At 33.9% G+C, this 22,750-nt stretch overlaps 1 protein-coding gene across 1 annotated transcript; it reads left to right on the top strand.

Annotated features, from left to right (window-relative positions):
- Positions 1–7,719: 7,719 nt before the first annotated feature.
- On the top strand, positions 7,720–22,657 carry LOC139853756 (proline-rich receptor-like protein kinase PERK4). Its single transcript, XM_071843119.1, has 5 exons — positions 7,720–7,789; positions 7,880–7,950; positions 8,029–8,105; positions 8,196–8,343; positions 22,562–22,657. Exons 1-5 carry the CDS (start codon positions 7,720–7,722, stop codon positions 22,655–22,657), a joined length of 462 nt encoding a protein of 153 aa, XP_071699220.1.
- The last annotated feature ends 93 nt before the right edge of the window (positions 22,658–22,750 follow it).

Raw genomic sequence — 22,750 nt, forward strand, 5'->3', positions numbered from 1 at the left:
TTGTATTTTCACGTGGTTTGGTCGCGGGTTGGTTTGGGTTGTTACACGTTGTTGGTATGGATTGGCTCGATCATAATAGAACCGATATTGCATACCATGAAAAATTTATTCGTGTGAAGACCCCAAGTGGGGGAGAGTTAATTATTCACAGTGATAAGCGTAGAACACTTGTGCCGATATGCACTTTTGCACGGGCACGTCGTTTCCTTGTTAGTGGTGGCATGGCTTTTCTTGCCCATGTTGTTGATACTCGGGATGAGCCACCACCCATTCGTGAAATTCCGGTGGTAAATGAGTTTGAAGACGCTTTTCTAGATGAGTTACCGGGTGTTTCGGCGAAAAGACAAGTTGAATTTTGCATTGAGTTGGTTCCAGGAGCTACTCCCATTGCTAAAACTCCTTATCGTTTAGCGCCGACGGAAATGCAAGAGTTGTTAAATCAAACCCAAGAGCTACTTGAAAAGGGTTTTAACCGACCGAGTGCTTCGCCATGGGGCGCTCCGATTTTATTCGTGAAAAAGAAGGATGGTAGTATGCGGATGTTCATCGATTACCGGGAGTTGAATAAAGTGACAATCTAGAATCGTTATCCATTGCCTCGGATTGAAGATTTGTTTGACCAACTCCAAGGTGCTACGTATTTCTCTAAGATTGACCTATGGTCCGGCTATCACCAAATGCGGGTCTGTGAGGAAGATATTGAGAAAACGGATTTTCGAACGCGTTATGGGCATTTTGAGTTTGTAGTTATACCTTTTGGTCTTACGAATGCACCGGCGGCCTTCATGGACCTTATGAACCGAGTGTGCCAACCTATGTTGGACAAGTCAGTAATTGTGTTCATTGATGACATACTTGTCTATTCGAAAAGTATGAAGGAACATGAACATCATTTGAGGGGTGTGTTAAAGACGTTGCGGAAGGAGGAGTTGTATGCTAAATTCTCTAAATGTGAATTTTGGCTAAGGGAAGTTCAATTCCTTGGCCATATTGTGAACGAAAATGGTATTCAAGTAGATCCGGGGAAGATAGAGACGGTCAAGAGTTGGGGACGGCCGACTACGCCTACGAAAATCGGAAGTTTTCTCTGATTGGCAGGTTATTATCGTCGGTTTATCCAAGACTTTTCTAAGATCGCTTCTCCATTGACGAAATTGACGAGAAAGAACGCAAGATTTAATTTGGAGAACGAGCAAGAAACTGCTTTTCAATTGTTAAAAGAGAAGTTATGTCAAGCTCTGGTGTTAGTATTGCCGGAAGGTGTAGAAGACATGACGGTTTATTGTGATGCTTCTTTAAATGGGCTCGGGTGTGTTCTAATGCAACGGGGTAAAGTCATCGCTTATGCCTCTCGACAATTAAAGGAACACGAAACGAGATATCCGACTCATGATCTTGAGTTGGCGGCGGTTGTGCATGCGTTGAAAATTTGGCGCCATTACTTGTATGGTGTCAAGTGTATGATTTATTCGGATCACAAGAGTTTGAAGCATCTTTTCGATCAAAGAGATTTGAATTATCGTCAACGTAGGTGGATGGATGTAGTAAAAGATTATGATTGTGAAATACTTTATCATCCGGGCAAGGCGAATGTGGTCTCGGATGCGTTAAGTCGAAAGAGTCATCACCCGGCGTTATGATTGGGATTGTTACGTATGATTATTACTAACGATTTTCTTGAAAAACTTGGTGTGATTCAAATAGAGGCTTACGTTCACAACAAGCATGCGGAACGAATAGTGGGGCAATCGGAGTTCATTACTATGGGCTCGCGTAGTTTGATGTCTTTTCAAGGAAGAGTGTGGGTGCCTAAGATGGGGGATTATCGACGAGTGCTACTTGATGAAGCACATAAGTCAAAGTATTCCATTCATCCGGGCGCAACAAAAATGTATCTTGATTTAAGGAAGGAGTATTGGTGGCCGGGCATGAAACGTGATGTTGTTAAGTATATTGAGCAATGTGTCACGTGTTTGCAAGTTAAAGTCGAACACCAAAAGCCGTATGGTAAGTTACAACCGTTAGAAATCTCGAAGTGGAAATGGGAGCACATTACCATGGATTTTATCACAAAGTTACCAAAGACGGCGAGAACCCAATTTGATTCAATTTAGGTGATAGTTGCCCGATTGACAAAAAGTGCTTTGTTTCTTCCCATTCGGGAAGCGACATCATCGGAGACTTTGGCTAAATTGTTTATCAAGGAGGTAGTCGCTCGACATGGGGTTCCTATATCTATTATTTCAGATCGAGATACCCGTTTCACATCTCGGTTTTGGGAAAAATTTCATGAAGATATGGGCACACAATTGAAATTGAGCACGGCGTATCATCCTCAAACGGACGGTCAAACCGAACGTACGAATCAAACTTTGGAGGATATGTTACGGGCGTGTATTATTGATTTCGGTGGTAGTTGGGATGAGCACTTACCTTTGGTGGAATTCTCATACAATAATAGTTATCATACTAGTATCGGGATGCCACCTTACTAGATGCTTTATGGGCGGAGGTGCCGAACTCCGATTTGTTGGGGTGAGGTTGGTCAAAAAGAAATCGGGAGTACCGATTTGGTTTTAGAGACGAATAGCTAGATTGATATGATTCGGGATCATTTGAAAAGGGCGCAAGATAGACAAAAGTCGTATGCCGACAAGCGTAGATGAATGATCGAATTTCAAGAAGGTGACATGGTGATGCTTAAGGTTTCGCCATGGAAAGGTGTTATTTGGTTTCGAAAACGGGGAAAGTTAGCTCCTCGGTTTATTGGGCCATTTAAAATTCTAGCTCGTGTTGGTGAAGTTGCGTATCGTTTGGAATTACCAGAAGAGCTTGCGGGGATCCATAATACATTTCATGTTTCCCATCTCCGTAAGTATCTTGCGGATGATTCTTCTTGGGTACCATTAGATGAGATTGAGCTAAACAATAAGTTAGAGTATATTGAGGAGCCGATTACTATACTCGATGAGAAGGTCAAACGGTTGAGGAATAAAGAGGTGAGAACTTATAAAGTTCAATGGCGTCATAGTATAGGTTCCGAGTTTACTTGGGAGCCCGAAGAGTTTGTGTTAGTGTATCTTCCCTCTTGTCATGCGGCTTGGATCGTGAGGACGTGCTCCGATTCAAGTGGGGGAGAGTTGTAAGACCCTTATAATAATTGTACAGCAGTGTAATTATGGTACATGAAGTGTGGGTGACTTTGTATATTAAAACGGAAGTCAGAGAGTGATATGGGCTGGGTGCGCTCAGCGCACACATAGGGGTGCGCGTGGTACACTCCTCACTGTAGCCGGGTTCTGCATGTTTTAATTAGATATTTTGATGGGCTATTTGGTAATTTCACTTGTGGACGAGTTGGAGGCCAGTAGGTCAGATCTTGGGGTGTCATTCACTCCATTTCTAACAACCTCATCCTATCCACTTCAATTTTAGAGAGAGAGTGAGATTCTTGTGTGAGAAAACTCAAGCAAAGGAAGAAGGAGCTAGTTTTGAGTCTTAGCTCGAGTTATAAAGTTGTTCATCTCTTCTCTAGCTACGTTTTGGTTGTAGTGGTATGTTCTAACTTTAATTTCCTTACTTTGATTTTGTGTAAGGGTTAGGGTTTGGGATAGTGAACATAAAACCCATATTTTTACGATTTTTGGTGTTCTTGGGTAAGATTGAGTCATGAAGACTCAATGGTAACTAACCTAGGGTTTCAAAGTGGTAATTGATGTTTATGAGTCCTAATTGGTTAGTTAATTACTAGCACACCTAGCTAATTGGTAAATGGGTGTTAGTTGGGTTAGTGGATGACCCGAAATGGGTATGTTGACTTTAAATGAGTCAAAGGGGTTAATGATTGACCTAGTTGGGGATTATGGGTATGAATTACCCTAATTATGTTATAGTTAGTGTTGTTGGACCTTAATCACTAGCTTTTAAGTGATTAATGGTGTTCTTGACCCTTAAGGGCGGTTTTGGTAAAAATGGGCCATTTAATGCATTAAGTCATTAAATGCACATAAGTGAATTGTTGGTATTTAGTCCAACTAGATTATGTATTGATTGAAGTACTTATTATATTAGGTACTTTGCTTTGAAGCTTGCGAAAGTATAAAACCATCACCGAATCGTTAAGGTGAGTGGAATAATTATATGCATAGCAGCGTAGGTATATAATGTATTTATTTGTTGTAGCGTGAGATGTGAAGTGTCGAAGTGTTAAGACACCACGTTTCACGTGACGAGTGAAGCATCGAGGTGTTAAGATGCCACTCTAAGTAATTGACGAGTGAAGCATCGAGGTGTTAAGATGCCACTCGGGGTGAAGCATCGAGGTGTTAAGATGCCACCTAGGAGTGAAGTGTCAAGGTGTTAAGACGCCACTCTGTAAAGTAAAGAGTGAAGCATCGAGGTGTTAAGGTGCCACCCTAGGGATTAGTGATACGAGGTACTAAGTACACTAATGGATGTTATGAACTCCGTTGGCCTTTCGCGAGTGCCATTCCCTTGTACGATTGGTTAATCATGGTTATTGTGTTGTAAGCGAAAGCATGTTATATTGTTCGAGTTATATATATTTATGCGATTGTTATGCTAGCTTGTGGTATTGGAGGTGGGTAGCCTCGTATTGATGATAAGCGAATTGTGTTGCTAACATGTATGCGGTATGTGTATGAGTGTTTGCAAGTAGGTATATTATATATGTATGTTTATAATTATTGCATTCACTAAGCTCTACTTACCCTCTCGTTGTTTATCTTTTTATAGGCTCCGGCGTTGACAAGGGTAAGGGCATTCGAATGGATTAGAGATCCCGCTTGTTGTTTAGGGGACGCTTTTAGGATGTGATAGCTTTTGGAGTTTGACCGAGACTTGGGTAGTTTAACCCCAAACACCATGCTCATAGTGTCATTTGGAATTTTACTAATGTGGTCGAAACTCATGATTTGTACGAAACTCGTAAAACGACCGATGTGGGCCCCATTTTGTAAAACTCATTTTATGTTTGAATCGTGTGAGTTTTAACTATTATATCATGTTGTGAAAAGCGTTTCGTCTAAATATGTTGGGAGGTGGGAGATCTTTATTTGAAAAATTGCAAAACCGGACAGAACTGAAATTGACATGTGCGCGCCGCGCACCCTGAGGGGGTGCGCGTGGCGCACTCCACTGTTATAAAAAAAAATTGGTTTGTGCGTTCGGTTGGTTATTGGTTTGGGTTGTTACAATTTTCAAAGGACAATAATTATTGATCATATGCCTTATAAAGTCCCGTGGTCTCAAAGGCAAGTAATTAATATTGACTTTTGTAAGCAACACGAAGCTTGTTCTTGATAAAAGATTTGTGAAAGAAAAAGGTAAGATATGAGATAGATTTAATTTCTAATATGTGTAATTACTAATTATACATGTATAATATGTGGGATATGAGTGTTCTAACTTCTAATAAATCCTATGAAATCTTGTGAATGCAACACAAATCTTGCATCAATAGAAAAAACATTAATGGTTTAGAAATATGAAACAAACTATTGAATACAAGTGTGTACTCATTGACTTATAATGTGTGTTAGCAATTTCACATATCAAGTGACACACCTAAAAACAGCCAAGATGAAATGAGATTCATATGGGTTATCAATCTATATGAAATTAGAACTTAATATAACTTTCTGAGAAATAAGTTTCCAAATTAAAGATTATTCACTGTCAGCAGGTACATAAGCTACATAATCAAGCTTATTAGCACTCCATCCTCCAATTATTGTCCTATAATTAAAAATTTTACCTTCATACAAAAGACAATTTTTTAAGCAAAGTAATATCTTTCTAAACGAAAGTATATTTTATAAGCGAAATCTTGATATGTGTCCAAATACAAAAAAAAATATAATGTTAACTTCATAAGATGAGAAGTTATCATAGAACTAAAGTAAAAGCATTTAAGTAGAATCAATGAGTTTCCTATTTGTCTAATCTCTAGGTTAAATCTGGATGACACCCTCATAATGTGATCTAAACTCTAACATCAAAATCAAGTAATTAAGTACTAGCTTGTCAGGCAAATCTACAATATGAACTTGCATAACAAAATATAGTTAGAGAAATCGTATATGGCATAAATACAGATCATGTCCTACGTAATCAGATACATTGGGTCATATATGATATAGATCAAACTTGCAATGTGAAAAGTCTTTCCTCAAATTGAACTTCTATAGTTAAAAAAATCAGCTCCAATTGTAACCTTGTACTGATTACTAAACTTTTGATTCACATATCTATATTAACACAAATTAAGGAAAATAGAACCACTACATTTTACTTTTAATAGCATACTCTTGTGATTATATCCACTTAAATACAGATTTTTGAAATTTAAAAATTGGTGAAGGATACTGATTCATATGAGATGCCTTACCAACTTTGTAAACAGTTGTTAAACACATAAAAATATTTAAATATATGAAAACAGTTATGAATCATAATTGAGTAAAATTATGGATTCAAATAGATATGCAGACCCGCTGTCACCGAGGATTATGACTTTGAGCAGCATTCGACGACGGGATGCCACTGATTCTGATGAAACTCTTTGATTTAGTTACTATATCTATAATCTATAATATAGAATTGAGTATATAAGTAATAATAAGGTTATAAGGGTTTGAATCAGAGATTAAGGCTTTGTTATTATATCTAAAAGAAATGAAATGAAATGAAATGAAAGGAATGGAAGGGAGGGGAGTGGAATCCTTTTAATTTGGAAGGAAATATTGGAAAGAAAATTAGGCAAAATGATCAATCCATTTTCTTTCCTTTCTTTCCAACCAAAACTCATGAACACCATATATTTTTTAATTTCGTCCTGGTCCCTTTTTTTTCCTTCCATTACAAAACTCTAGAACAGAGCCTAACGATACAGATTCACAATCAGGAAAAGATGAACAATTTTTGCACTTTTCGTCTTATTTTTGGTTATCGTCCTTATAAAACTGTTGAATGTACGAATTACCCCCTTTCAAACATTCAGTGCCTTCCGGGTAACGGAGGAAATTTCTGTTTGTATTTTAACTATTAACTTTAGTTACAAATTTACCCCTTGTCACTTAACTCGGGCACATTTTAGTTAAAAAAATTTCAAATAAATCGGCTAGATGTTTGCATCAATTGAAACTCACAGTGAATATGGGCGTGGAATGCCACTTTGGCGTTTAATAGAGAAAGTTCATGTCACCTCTTAATTTTATTAACTTTTGAAAAAAGATTTTTTTTTTATATCTGAATGGAATAGATTACCGAAAATAGAAATACATGTAAAATAGGTTACCTTTTTATGTAATTTGTCATACTATAAAAGATGGTTTACACTATAGTACTATACTTCTTTTTGATAATTTACGACTAAAAATTATGGCAATTATTATCAAAATTGGTAGGGTCCAATCGATTTGATGAATTAGGAATCGAAGGTTTGTAATGTACAAGCTCTTATGAGTTTGTTCCTAACAAAGCTATGGAGTTCCATTTACATGGTATGTTAATTTCATCAGATTTTATAAAAAGATTTGATCTTTTTACATTATCGTTAATAAAATGTCATTAAATGTCTAAATAATGTTTGGTATGTTAATTCCATCAAATTTTTGCAAAATTTGAGCTTTATTCCATTATCATTAATATAATGTCATTACATGTATAAACAATATTTCAAGGAAAAATCGTCATGTGATGGAGTTTGCAACGCGAATGCGTATTGCTCTTGGATCGGCTAAAGCGCTGGCTTATCTCCATGAGGACTGTAAGTTCAATTTCATTAACGTTGATAAAATGTTTTGACAAAATGGTAATAAAAAACAGTTGTTCTACAGCACCTTTTCTATGTTTGCAGGCCATCCCAAAATCATTCATCGTGATATCAAGGCTGCGTATATTCTTATCGATATGAACTCTGAAGCAAACGTAGGATATTTTCTTGTTTCTTAATTGCCTTTTTGACGTATACGAGCTTTCGTTTATAAAGTTTACATTTTTCTACAGGTTGCTGATTTTAGGCTTGCCAATATTACTTCTGATCTTGCTACTCATGTTTCAACCCATGTGATGGGAACTTTGGGGTATGCCTGTTTTTTATTGATAAATATACATTTAAATATAAAATTTTATCATCTTTATTAATTTTTTTTATTTGAATTAAATGTGAATAGTTATCTAGCACCGGAGTATGCGTCGTTAGGCAAACTGTCAGAGAAATATGATGTTTTCTCATATGGGGTCATGCTTTTAGAATTGATTACTGGTCGTAAACCTGTTGATTCCGCTAATACTTATATGGACGATAGTTTAGTCGATTGGGTAAGTATTCATGGTCTTTTTTTCCATACATATATCAGTTTTCTAAAAAAAATAAAAAGGTTTTAAAGGACAATAATTGTTGATCATATGACTTATATAGTCTTGAGGTATCAAAGGCAAGTAATTAATATTGACTTTTGTAAGCAACACGAAGCTTGTTCTTGATAAAAGATTTGTAAAAGAAAAAGTGAGATATGAGTAGATATAATTTCTAATATGTGTAATTACTAATTATACATGTATAATATGTGGAATATGAGTGTTCTAACTTCTAACAAATCCTATGAAATCTTGTGAATGCAACACAAATCTTGCATCAATAGAAAAAATATTAATGGTTTAGAAATATGAAACAAATAGTTGAATCCAAGTGTGTACCCAGTGACTTATAATGTGTGTTAGCCATTTCACATATCAAGTGACAGACCTAAAAACAGCCAAGATGAAATGAGATTCATATGGGTTATCAGTCTATATGAAATTAGAACTTAATATAACTTTTTGAAAAATAAGTTTTCAAATTAAAGTTTATCCATTGCCAGCGGGTGCATAAGCTACATAATCAAGATTATCAGCACTCCATCCTCCGATTATTGTCTTATAATTAAAAATTCACCCTCATACAAAAGACAATTTTTTAAGCAAGGTAATATCTTTCTAAACGAAAGTATATTTTATAAGCGAAATCTTGATATGTGTCCAAATATCAAAAAAATATAATGTTAACTTCATAAGATGAGAAGTTATCATAGAACTAAAGTAAAAGCATTTAAGTAGCATCAATGAGTTTCCTATTTGTCTAATCTCTAGGTTAAATCTGGATGACACCGTCATAATGTGATCTAAACTCTGACATCAAAATCAAGTAATTAAGTACGAGCTTGTCAGGCAAATCTACTTTCGTAATTGCTGACTTGATTTACATATCAACTTGCATAACAAAATATAGTTTGAGAAATCGTATATGGCAGAAATGCAGATCATGTCCTACGTAATCAGATACATTGGGTCATATATGATATAGATCAGACTTGCAATGTGAAAAGCGTGTCCTTAAATTGAACTTATATAGTTAAAAAAAATCAGCTCCAATTGTAGCCTTGTGTTGATTACTAAACTTTCTATTCACATATCTATATTAGCACAAATTAAGGAAATAGAACCACTACATTATACTTTTAATAGCATAATCTTGTGATTATATATACTTAAATACAAATTTTTGAAGTTTAGATACCGGTGAAGGACAAAGATTCATAAGAGATGTCTTACCAACCCTATAAACAGTTGTTAAACACATAAAAACATTTAAATATATGAAAACAATTATGAATCATAATTGAGTAAAATTATGGATTCAGATAGATATGCAGACCCGCTGTCGCCGAGGATTATGACTTTGAGCAGCATTCGACGACGGCACGCCATTGATTCCGATGAAACTCTTTGATTTAGTTACTATTTCTATAATCTACAATAGAGAACTGAGCATATAAGTAATAATAAGTTTATGAGGGTTTGAATCAGAAATTAAGGATTTGTTCTTCTATCTAAAAGAAAAGTAATGAAATGAAATGAAATGAAATGAAATGAATGGAAGGGAGTGGAGTGGAATCCTTCCAATTTGGAAGGAAATATTGGAAAGAAAATTAGGCAAAATGAACAATTCATTTCCTTTCCTTTCTTTCCGACCAAAACTCATGAACACCATATATTTTTTAAATTCTTCCTGGTTCCTTTCTTTTCCTTCCATTATAAAACTCTAGAACAGAGCCTAACAATACAAATTCACAATCAGGAAAAGATGAACAATTTTTGCACTTTTCGTCTTATTTTTTGTTTTCGTCCTTATAAAACTGTTGAATGTACGAATTACCTCCTTTCAAACATTCAGTGTCGTTCGGGTAACGAAGGAAATTGTTGTTTGTATTTTAACTATTAAGTTTAGTTACAAATTTAACCCTTGTCACTTTAAGCAGGCACATTTTATTTAAAAACTTTTCAAATAAATCGGTTGGATGTTTGCATCAACTGAAAATCACAGTGAGTATGGGTGTGGAATGCCACTTTGGCGTTTAATAGAGAAAGTTAACGTCACCTCTTAATTTTATTAACTTTTGAAAAAAGACTTTTTTTTAATATCTGAATGAAAAAGATTACTGAAAATAGAAAAACAGGTAAAACTGGTTACCTTTTTATGTAATTTGCCATACTATAAAAGATGGTTTACATTATAGTACTATACTTCCTTTTGATAATTTACGACTAAAAATTATGGTAATTATTATCAAAATTGGTATGGTCCAATCGATTTGATGAATTAGGGCAATGTTGCATGCATAAAAATCATGGTTGGTTATCAAATTTAGGAATCAGAAGGTTTGTAATGTACAAGCTCTTAAGATCATACCTAACCATCACAAAACTTTCTCCAAACCCCAACAGTTTCTCAAACTTGCTCCCTAACTGAATGAGAATTGAATATGTGTCATCCATGACAATCTTCTTAATATAACTAGATTAATGCATTAAATACGATCATCTAATTCAATCCACCCATTTTGCAATAACGTGAAAAAGCTCGAAAGTGATATAATTAAATAAACCTTGAGGGCAGTTGAGGAAGCTTTGCTTCCAATGGTGTCCCCGGATGACGGGTCAGAACCAAGTAAGCACCGACTTCGTTAAGAATGCTCTAATACACAATTTAGTGGATTTGTCATAAATTATGACAGACACATCTTCACCAAAAAACCATAGACTAAAGACTTGGTAACATAACTCTAAGGCTTTGTTTTCTAGTTTTATTTTGAAGGAAAAGTATATGAAGTGAAATAATCAAATAAAGTGAATTGTTATTTCTCAGTTTTAATGTTGGAAGGTAGGGGGAAGAAGTACATATATTATTTATATATTATTTAGTATAATTTTCTTTTCATCTTTTTCTTCTAAATTGGAAGAATAATCTTCCTTCTCATTCATTTCGTTTCTTTTTTTTCTCATTTGATCTTGAAACAGAGTCATTGAGGCAGACACTAAAGTCTCATTTTGCAATAAGTTATTCACATATACACGTTTTTTTTTAAAGCAAACATTTTATTAATCTATACACAAGTAATACACAATATGAAGGCCACAATACACACGCCTCTAACTCGATCCATATTACACGCAAGGTGTCAATGTTGCCAAGATAGTAACATTTGACACTATTACACAAGAACACTATTATGAAACCAAGTATGCCAATCTATTTGCTTCGATTTGCATCTTTTCGCGATCCATTCGTAGCTCATCACTTGTATCTCACTTAGTGCCACCGGTGTCGTCCAACAATTATTTTTAAAAACCTTGTAGTTGAGATTTTTCCAAATAAGGTAACCACATGTCCACTCGACTGCCTGCCATATCTTCGAACCCAAATTTGACATCGCACAATTTGCTTGACCCTTGAAGATTTCACTAATGCTTAAGTTTGTCAATCCCCCAAAACCCCATCAATTGTATATCTTTGTCCAAATCTCAAGACTTAGATGTAACGACCCGTCCTTATCCACCTGGACGAAGTCATTAACATTTGGTCCCATTGCGATGATCGACTCCAAGTATTGTCCTTAAAATGAGCAAATGCACAGCGGAAGACTTAATTCGTACCTGAGAATAAACATGCTTAAAAGTGTTAACCAAAAGGTTGGTGAGTTCATAGGTTTATCATAACAATCATTTCAATATATTAATAGACCACAAGATTTCATAATCATAAACATAATACACTCGCAAGTGTATGTAAAGCATTCTAAGTGGTTGAGCACTTGGTAACCATACTTAACATTTAATCAACGTCGCATATTCCCTTTATTATGAAATCTCACTACACCGTACCAAGTGTAGTCACGAAACGAAGTACTGTGCAATCGTTGAATACTGGTCGTCCAGTCCGGTTGGGGTTGTCAGGCCCGATAGATCTATCAACAGGATTCGCGTTTACAATACCCATGTAAATAGTAGTTACCAAGCTACAGGGAAATATGCCAGTGGTACAACTCAACGTAGAATATATTTTTAAGTACTTGTGTCTATTTTGTAAATATTTTTAAAAGCAGCGCATGTATTCTCAGCCCAAAAATATATATTGCAAAAGCAATTAAAAAGGGAGCAAATGAAACTCACCATACTGTATTTTGTAGTAAAAATACATATGACGTCATTTAACAAGTATAGGGTTGGCATTGGATTCACGAACCTATATCATTTATATGTATATTAACACATGTAATGAAAATCGAACAGATTTATATCTTATTAGTGATTTAAATTATGTGTTCCATTAATAACTTAATTAATTACATTTATTAATATTTATTACATAGATATTACTATAATTATGTCACGTATAATAATTATATTTTATATAAATAATATTTGTTGTAATAATAATGATAATATTAATGGTAGTTATTAGTAATACAAATGAAGATAATAATAATAATAATAATGTTAAAATAATAATTTTAATGTTAAAATAATAATAATTTTAATAATAATAATAGTAATAACGATAACAATCTTAATAATCCTATTAATACAAATGATAATAATAATAATAATGATAATAATAATAATAATAATAATAATAATAATAATAATAATAATAATAATAATAATAATAATAATAATAATAATAATAATAATAATAATAATAATAATAATAATAATAATAATAATAATAATAATAATAATAATAATAATAATAATAATAATAGTAATAATAATAAGGAGGGCTACCTTTAAAAGTTTTTCCATCAAAAATACCCCAGACAGGGTTCGAACCCAAGACCTCTCGTTCACCCACCATCACATTAACCATCTAAGCTATTTCGTTTTTCTATTTTAATGAATAACCGGAATCTATATAACCCTTATCATTCGTTTATCTTCCTCTCATTAAATCTCTCGAGCCAGGAATACAACACAAGTCCAACCAGAGGTCACGGCCCATGTGCCTCGGCCCAACATGGAAAAATCGAATCACGGCCCAAATAACATATCATGGCCCCATTTCAAGCAGGTAATCGATCAGTTGTATAAATCGATAATTTAAAAGGAAAATTTCGGTTTATTTTTATTTTTAATCATGAAAATGAACTAGTGAAGTGCATGTGACCCAACAACCCTACCCGTCTGTCGGCAATTCACCTTCAATTTGTCCCCATAAATTCATTAGTGTGAGAATAGAACGTTATAAACTAATACCCCATACATCAATATTCTTTACTTCATATTTTGTTTTCTTGTTTTTCCCTTTTTCTTGCTAAACAAAAATAGTAGACGTACACAGCAGCACATGATAGCAGTAGTTGCAAAACGAAATAAATAACGGTGACGTGAGGTGGTTGTTGATTGTTTACGAGGTGGCGAGGTGATCAAGATAATGAAGGAAAAAAAACAGGAAAGAAAATGGTTGTGATGGTGTATTGACGAAGATGTAATGGTTTGGTCATTTAACATAGTGACGGGTCTAAGTGGGGGTTGAAGTGGTTTTGGGTCAGAGAATAGAAACAGAAAACAGAAGTTAACGGGTGACTAGATGATGATTTTGGTTGTGGGGTTCACGATGTGGTGTTTGTGGTTTATACAAGAAACAGAAAAATAGTGACGGTATACAAGTAAGTAACATCTCACTTGTTAAGTTTTGGTGACGGTGATCGTGGAAACTAATAGTATCCTGCAATAGACGAATCAACAAAAATAAATCATTGTTGCAGTAGCCGTTGATGCAAGTGATGGTGGTTTTCATGTTTGTAGTGAGAAGGAGAGGGATTCAAGATGGTGGAAAGTGTAGGGTGAAGGAGAGGATCAAAGTGATGATGGGTTGAGAAGATGACGAGGGTGGTTTGTTTACATCGACATAACAGAAAGTAAATAAATGGGTTTCAAATATGTAAAGGTGGTGAATTGTTTAACCGGTGGTGGTTGTTCTTGATTTAAAACAGAAATAACAGTGATGGAAGATGAGAGTTTGAGGGGGATAGTGGCGATTTGGGTTGTGAATGGTTGAAGGAGTTGATGGGCAGGAAATAACAAAGCGGCAGTAGCAGTTAGAGATGTGATAGTTCAAATGGGTTTGTTCTTGAATTTACGAATAGAGATCAAGGATGAAGAAGGATAGAGAAATAGGGATGTGACTAGTTAAAGTGAGCGAGGGGTTGAAGTGTAAATGGTGGATGATGATCTCGGTTGCCGATCATGAGGGTGAAGTTTGGAGATGGTGGTCAGTTATCAAGAAGAAGAAGAAATACATAAGTTTTCTAATAACACACAAGAGAGATGAATAAAGAGAGTGGGAGAAGATGGTAATATATATAACCTACAGAAATTCTTAATTCAATAAGATGTGATTTAGTTCACGGACGAATAGGGAACAGTAATATATAATAATATTTTACTCTTATGCGGGCAATCAATTGAGATTGTGAGAAAGGATACAAGAAGAAACAGTAAGCCAATCAGTGTTTCAATTATCTACGGGATGATAGCTATGTGAAATAGATTATGATTTCAAATCCGTATATATAATTTTATATAAATAATATTTATATTTATTAATTATAATTATATTAATGATAATTAAAATACTAATAATAATAATAATAATAATAATAATATGATGATATTAATAATTACAATAATAATGATCTTAATAAATTTAATAATGATAATAATAATAAAAATGGTAGTAATAATTTTAATTAAAAATGATAATTTTTAGTAATACCAAACATAATTTATTTTACGTTTTTAATTCTAGTAACTATAAAATTTTATTAATATATTTTAATTTATTATGTACACCTTTATATATATACATATCTATACACAATTAATTGTTCGTAAATCGTCGAGAATGGTCGAAGGTCAATTGAATATATAAAACAGTTCAAAATTTTGGAGACTCAACCTAACAGATTTCTCTTATCGTGTCAAGAATATTAAATCATATCGAGAATTTGGGTTAAAATTAGTCGAAATTTTCCGGGTCGTGACAGTACCTACCCGTTAAATAAATTTCGTCCCCGAAATTTGATAGAGGTCGTCATGGCTAACAATAAAAATGTTTTCATGACGATATGAGTTGTTAAATCGAGTTTTATCATCATTGAGTAATATAAATAAAACAATTCGATTACGCGAAGAGTATAAGTGAAGCTATCGCAAAAGATTGAAATAAAGAAATAGAGATTCATCTTAACTTTTAACGTAGTTATGCTTGATTTCCGGAATTCATGGAATTCAAAGAAAATCTTCTAAACAGAAAGAAGATGTATTAGCACGATTTATTAGCAATTGTTGGAATTACGGAATAACAGAAATATCAAGGGAATATTTCCGTGATATGCTTAGAAATTTAGTAGAATGAAAAAGTCGTGTAACATGGCACATGATGGGGGTAAGATCTGTGAACCTTCATCATATTCCATTAGAAATTTAGCATGACTTACTGTAATATAATTACGTTGGCCTGACGTCATTATATTATACTAACTCATGCTTCAATTCCCAACACTTCTCTAGAAAATCATTCATAATTCAAACTCGAATTTTTAAAGAAATTTAGAAACTAAAATAGTTTCCTTTATGACGTAACACGGATGGTACGAAGAGATAGATAATTTTGAAAAAAGATATTTATGAAGGTATCTTCAAAAATATCTAAGATATTTATAACGAAAGATACGATGATATCTTAGAATTTAAAATATTTAAGATCAGAAGATGATGAAGAATTCCGTCCGCAAGGATTTAGACTAATTAGGAGCAAGATATTCGCTAGAGTTTTCGTCAGATACTGAATCGTCTGGATTCGTTAAGTATATGTTTACTCCTTGTGATTTGTCCACAGTCTCCTTCATGATTTGCTCAATTCATTTTTCAGTATCAAATTTTCTATCGAGCGTTCCTAATACTTCCTTCTTTATCATTAACTTTTTGGCCATTAAGACCATCTACAACATGCTACTTCGTCAGCATTTTCAAAGTTAACGGATCTGAATCATTGGTTATCAATCGAGGTGGTTTCAGGAGAATTGCATTTTTAGAGGATTAAACGCTGATGGTAATAGGATGGAATATAAAAGGTTCTCCAGTAACGATGAGGAAAGCCAATTGTATATATCAAGGTTATAATAAGACTTATTCGAATGAAAGGTCGAAGTTGCTCTGCTGAAGCTGTGACAAAATTGGCTAATTTGAAGAGGAATTGCAAAGTTATTTTGGGTAATAATAACGCCAAAGGAGCTAGCACGAATATGCGTTAAACGTTTACTCAGTTTCCGAGGGTTTTTCAGGTGCATAACTATATGCATAGATCTTTTCTTCCATAGATGAAGTGCGGTTGGTTCTTCTTCTCGATTGAGATGTTTTCAAGAATCATGAAAGGTTTGAACGCAAATTGTAATCGTCAAGATACGAATGAGGTTTAAGATGAAAATCAAGTGGCAAACTTGAAGAATTGTTTAGTTTCATATGTTAAAATCAATATTTTAATTCATTTTAATTGTCCAAAGTTAGCAGTCCAATAGTCCAATTGTCCAATAGTCCAATATATTCATATATAATTTAATATATAATATTCGAATTAATTAATACGTATCGTGACCCGTGTACCGGTCTCAGTATTGATCACAACTCAAACTATATATATATTTTGGAATCAACCTCAACCCTGTATAGCTAACTCCGTCATTTGCATATAGAGTGTCTATGGTTGTTCCAAGATAAATATATAGATGGGTCAATATGATATGTCGAAACCTTGTATACGTGTCCCGTTATTTAAAGTGCGTAAAATAAATACAGAAATTAAATGACGATAAATAAAATTGCGAGAATGTAAATTGCGAGAATGTAAATTGCGATAATTAAATTGCGATAAATAAAACGTAACCAGATAGCTAGGAACAGTTAGCTAGGAACAGTTAGCGTGGATTCTTAATAATATTTCAATTAGTTAGTTCGTTTGTTTCTAACAAATTTTATTTTGTCCGATATTTTCTTCATTATGCCACTTGTTGGATTCTGATAGGTCAAAATCCAAATATGAAATTGAACGAAAATGGATTCTGTGATGAACGGATACGTATATCTATGGATATAAGTAGAATAGTGACTGACTGTTGAATCAGAGTCGAAGAATGTACAGTGCAACTTATTAATGTGAAATCTAAATATTCCTTGGGTATTACCTACCCGTTAAAATATTTTCACCATTAACAGTTTGTACAAACAAATTTTAAATTACAATCTTTATGAAAATATACTTGCATATATATATTTTCTTCAGATGTAATCATGGATTTAATGAGTTAATATGATATTAATCTCATTTGATTTACTGTTAGAACAAGAATATATAATCTTTAAAACATTAGAGATTACATAATCGTCATGTAGAACAAAGGTAATTGATATAGAACGATACGTAGAACGAAAATAAAGTAGATAGGACGATACGTAGAACGATGATTATGCTCGAGGTACAGAATGAGATGTTGAGGCATGTGATGTTGAAACTTGGGTTGGTGATACTGGTGTTGATGCTGGTGGTACTGTGGGTGCCGGTGTTGACGGTGATGCCTGCAAGTTGTGCATCGTACTCTTCAAAGCTACTACTCGAGCATGAAGTTCGTTGACTTCTTCTATTATTCCGGGATGATTGTCGGTCGGAACGAGCGAATGAATAAGGTTTAGAATTGTGGATAGAATATAATCGTGGCAAGATATTCGGGCAACGAGAGTGAAAATGGTGTTTCGAACAGGTTCGCCGGTAAGTGATTCAGGTTCTTCGCCAAAAGGTGAATTCGGTTGGTGGAAGGGATCGCCTTCTTCTCGTCTCCATTGGTTAAGTCGACTACGAACACATCAGATGTATTGGGGATGGCTGATTGGTTGATTCATTTCGGTCACACTGCTTTCAGAGTTTGAGTGAAAATCCATATCGGAATAGTTGTCGGAATAACTATCGGAATCCGAGGAATTCGAACTGGTTGAGGGATTCATCTCATATGATCAGATGAAGGATTTTCGATAAGAAATAGATTATAGGATGTAGATTAGTACCCTGCAATACATAATTTACATATGCATATATAATACTAAAATCCCATAAGTTACGGAGGAATCTACGGAAGCTGTCAGACAAAGTCTACAGTAGCAGATACGCTAAGATATGAATTTTATCTATACACTATTCATGCAGTCAATGCAGTAAAACGTGTCTAGACTAAGAATGATAAGCAGGAAATTTTCGACACGGAATGATAATCAAAACTTTTGACATGCAGACACGGTCGAAGTTCAGACTCACTAATGCATCTAATCAACTATTAGTTAGACACACTAATGCAAGACCTGGTTCGCTAAGACCACCGCTCTGATACCACCTGTAACGACCCGTCCTTATCCACCTGGACGAAGTCATTAACATTTGGTCCCATTGCGATGATCGACTCCAAGTATTGTCCTTAAAATGAGCAAATGCACAGCGGAAGACTTAATTCGTACCTGAGAATAAACATGCTTAAAAGTGTTAACCAAAAGGTTGGTGAGTTCATAGGTTTATCATAACAATCATTTCAATATATTAATAGACCACAAGATTTCATAATCATAAACATAATACACTCGCAAGTGTATGTAAAGCATTCTAAGTGGTTGAGCACTTGGTAACCATAATTAACATTTAATCAACGTCGCATATTCCCTTTATTATGAAATCTCACTACACCGTACCAAGTGTAGTCACGAAACGAAGTACTGTGCAACCGTTGAATACTGGTCGTCCAGTCCGGTTGGGGTTGTCAGGCCCGATAGATCTATCAACAGGATTCGCGTTTACAATACCCATGTAAATAGTAGTTACCAAGCTACAGGGAAATATGCCAGTGGTACAACTCAACGTAGAATATATTTTTAAGTACTTGTGTCTATTTCGTAAATATTTTTAAAAGCAGCGCATGTATTCTCAGCCCAAAAATATATATTGCAAAAGCAATTAAAAAGGGAGCAAATGAAACTCACCATACTGTATTTTGTAGTAAAAATACATATGACGTCATTTAACAAGTATAGGGTTGGCCTTGGATTCACGAACCTATATCATTTATATGTATATTAACACATGTAATGGAAATCGAACAGATTTATATCTTATTAGTGATTTAAATTATGTGTTCCATTAATAACTTAATTAATTACATTTATTAATATTTATTACATAGATATTACTATAATTATGTCACGTATAATAATTATATTTTATATAAATAATATTTGTTGTAATAATAATGATAATATTAATGGTAGTTATTAGTAATACAAATGAAGATAATAATAATAATAATAATAATAATAATAATGTTAAAATAATAATTTTAATGTTAAAATAATAATAATTTTAATAATAATAATAGTAATAACGATAACAATCTTAATAATCCTATTAATACAAATGATAATAATAATAATAATGATAATAATAATAATAATAATAATAATAATAATAATAATAATAATAATAATAATAATAATAATAATAATAATAATAATAATAATAATAATAATAATAATAATAATAATAATAATAATAATAATAATAATAATAATAATAAGGAGGAGGGCTACCTTTAAAAGTTTTTCCATCAAAAATACCCCAGACAGGGTTCGAACCCAAGACCTCTCGTTCACCCACCATCACATTAACCATCTAAGCTATTTCGTTTTTCTGTTTTAATGAATAACCGGAATCTATATAACCCTTATCATTCGTTTATCTTCCTCTCATTAAATCTCTCGAGCCAGGAATACAACACAAGTCCAACCAGAGGTCACGGCCCATGTGCCTCGGCCCAACATGGAAAAATCGAATCACTTCCAAATAACATATCATGGCCCCATTTCAAGCAGGTAATCGATCAGTTGTATAAATCGATAATTTAAAAGGAAAATTTCGGTTTCTTTTTATTTTTAATCATGAAAATTAACTAGTGAAGTGCATGTGACCCAACAACCCTACCCGTCTGTCGGCCATTCACCTTCAATTTGTCCCCATAAATTCATTAGTGTGAGAATAGAACGTTATAAACTAATACCCCATACATCAATATTCTTTACTTCATATTTTGTTTTCTTGTTTTTCCCTTTTTCTTGCTGAACAAAAATAGTAGACGTACACAGCAGCACATGATAACAGTAGTTGCAAAACGAAATAAATAACGGTGACGTGAGGTGGTTGTTGATAGTTTACGAGGTGGCGAGGTGATCAAGATAATGAAGGGAAAAAAAACAGGAAAGAAAATGGTTGTGATGGTGTATTGACGAAGATGTAATGGTTTGGTCATTTAACATAGTGACGGGTCTAAGTGGGGGTTGAAGTGGTTTTGGGTCAGAGAATAGAAACAGAAAACAGAAGTTAACGGGTGACTAGATGATGATTTTGGTTGTGGGGTTCACGATGTGGTGTTTGTGGTTTATACAGGAAACAGAAAAATAGTGACGGTATACAAGTAAGTAACATCTCACTTGTTAAGTTTTGGTGACGGTGATCGTGGAAACTAATAGTAGCCTGCAATAGACGAATCAACAAAAATAAATCATTGTTGCAGTAGCCGTTGATGCAAGTGATGGTGGTTTTCATGTTTGTAGTGAGAAGGAGAGGGATTCAAGATGGTGGAAAGTGTAGGGTGAAGGAGAGGATCAAAGTGATGATGGGTTGAGAAGATGACGAGGGTGGTTTGTTTACATCGACATAACATAAAGTAAACAAATGGGTTTCAAATATGTAAAGGTGGTGAATTGTTTAACCGGTGGTGGTTGTTCTTGATTTAAAACAGAAATAACAGTGATGGAAGATGAGAGTTTGAGGAGGATAGTGGCGATTTGGGTTGTGAATGGTTGAAGGAGTTGATGGGCAGGAAATAACAAAGCGGCAGTAGCAGTTAGAGATGTGATAGTTCAAATGGGTTTGTTCTTGAATTTATGAATAGAGATCAAGGATGAAGAAGGATAGAGAAATAGGGATGTGACTAGTTAAAGTGAGCGAGGGTTTGAAGTGTAAATGGTGGATGATGATCTCGGTTGCCGATCATGAGGGTGAAGTTTGGAGATGGTGGTCAGTTATCAAGAAGAAGAAGAAATACATAAGTTTTCTAATAACACACAAGAGAGATGAATAAAGAGAGTGGGAGAAGATGGTAATATATATAACCTACAGAAATTCTTAATTCAATAAGATGTGATTTAGTTCACGGACGAATAGGGAACAGTAATATATAATAATATTTTACTCTTATGCAGGCAATCAATTGAGATTGTGAGAAAGGATACAAGAAGAAACAGTAAGCCAATCAGTGTTTCAATTATCTACGGGATGATAGCTATGTGAAATAGATTATGATTTCAAATCCGTATATATAATTTTATATAAATAATATTTATATTTATTAATTATAATTATATTAATGATAATTAAAATACTAATAATAATAATAATAATAATAATAATAATAATAATAATAATAATAATAATATGATGATATTAATAATTACAATAATAATGATCTTAATAAATTTAATAATGATAATAATAATAAAAATGGTAGTAATAATTTTAATTAAAAATGATAATTTTTAGTAATACCAAACATAATTTATTTTACGTTTTTAATTCTAGTAACTATAAAATTTTATTAATATATTTTAATTTATTATGTACACCTTTATATATATACATATCTATACACAATTAATTGTTCGTAAATCGTCGAGAATGGTCGAAGGTCAATTGAATATATAAAACAGTTCAAAATTTTGGAGACTCAACCTAACAGATTTCTCTTATCGTGTCAAGAATATTAAATCGTATCGAGAATTTGGGTTAAAATTAGTCGAAATTTTCCGGGTCGTGACATTAGAGGACATAGAACAAGCGAGTGGTCAACCGACTCAATCCCGCCATCACAAATCGTGCAACAGATTGAATTTAGGTCGACGCCTCTTTTGTCTAGTTCCTCTAAAACCGGGATACGCCTACGCCTAGCTCTCCACACTAGAATCTCGACGTTCTTCGTAACCAAATTATTTCTCAAAGTCTCCATACTATTATTACCAACTTTAAAGGTATATGATTTAATAATATTAGTAACAGCTTTGGTTGAAAATGTAGCGTTATTTACAAGCGTCCACACCCATGAATCCGCCTTATCCTTGTCGCGATGTTGCTGATCATGAAGGCGATCGAGCTGTTGTAGTTCATCAGTGACTCGGCCAGCAGGCTGTCGAGCTATTCCCACCTTCCAACACAATGTTCGCCGTCCCAATTTGTTCGGTCCATCACAGTTGCTTGAAGATTTGT

The sequence above is a fragment of the Rutidosis leptorrhynchoides genome, chromosome 6, assembly GCF_046630445.1.
Source record: "Rutidosis leptorrhynchoides isolate AG116_Rl617_1_P2 chromosome 6, CSIRO_AGI_Rlap_v1, whole genome shotgun sequence".
Lineage (NCBI taxonomy): Eukaryota > Viridiplantae > Streptophyta > Magnoliopsida > Asterales > Asteraceae > Rutidosis > Rutidosis leptorrhynchoides.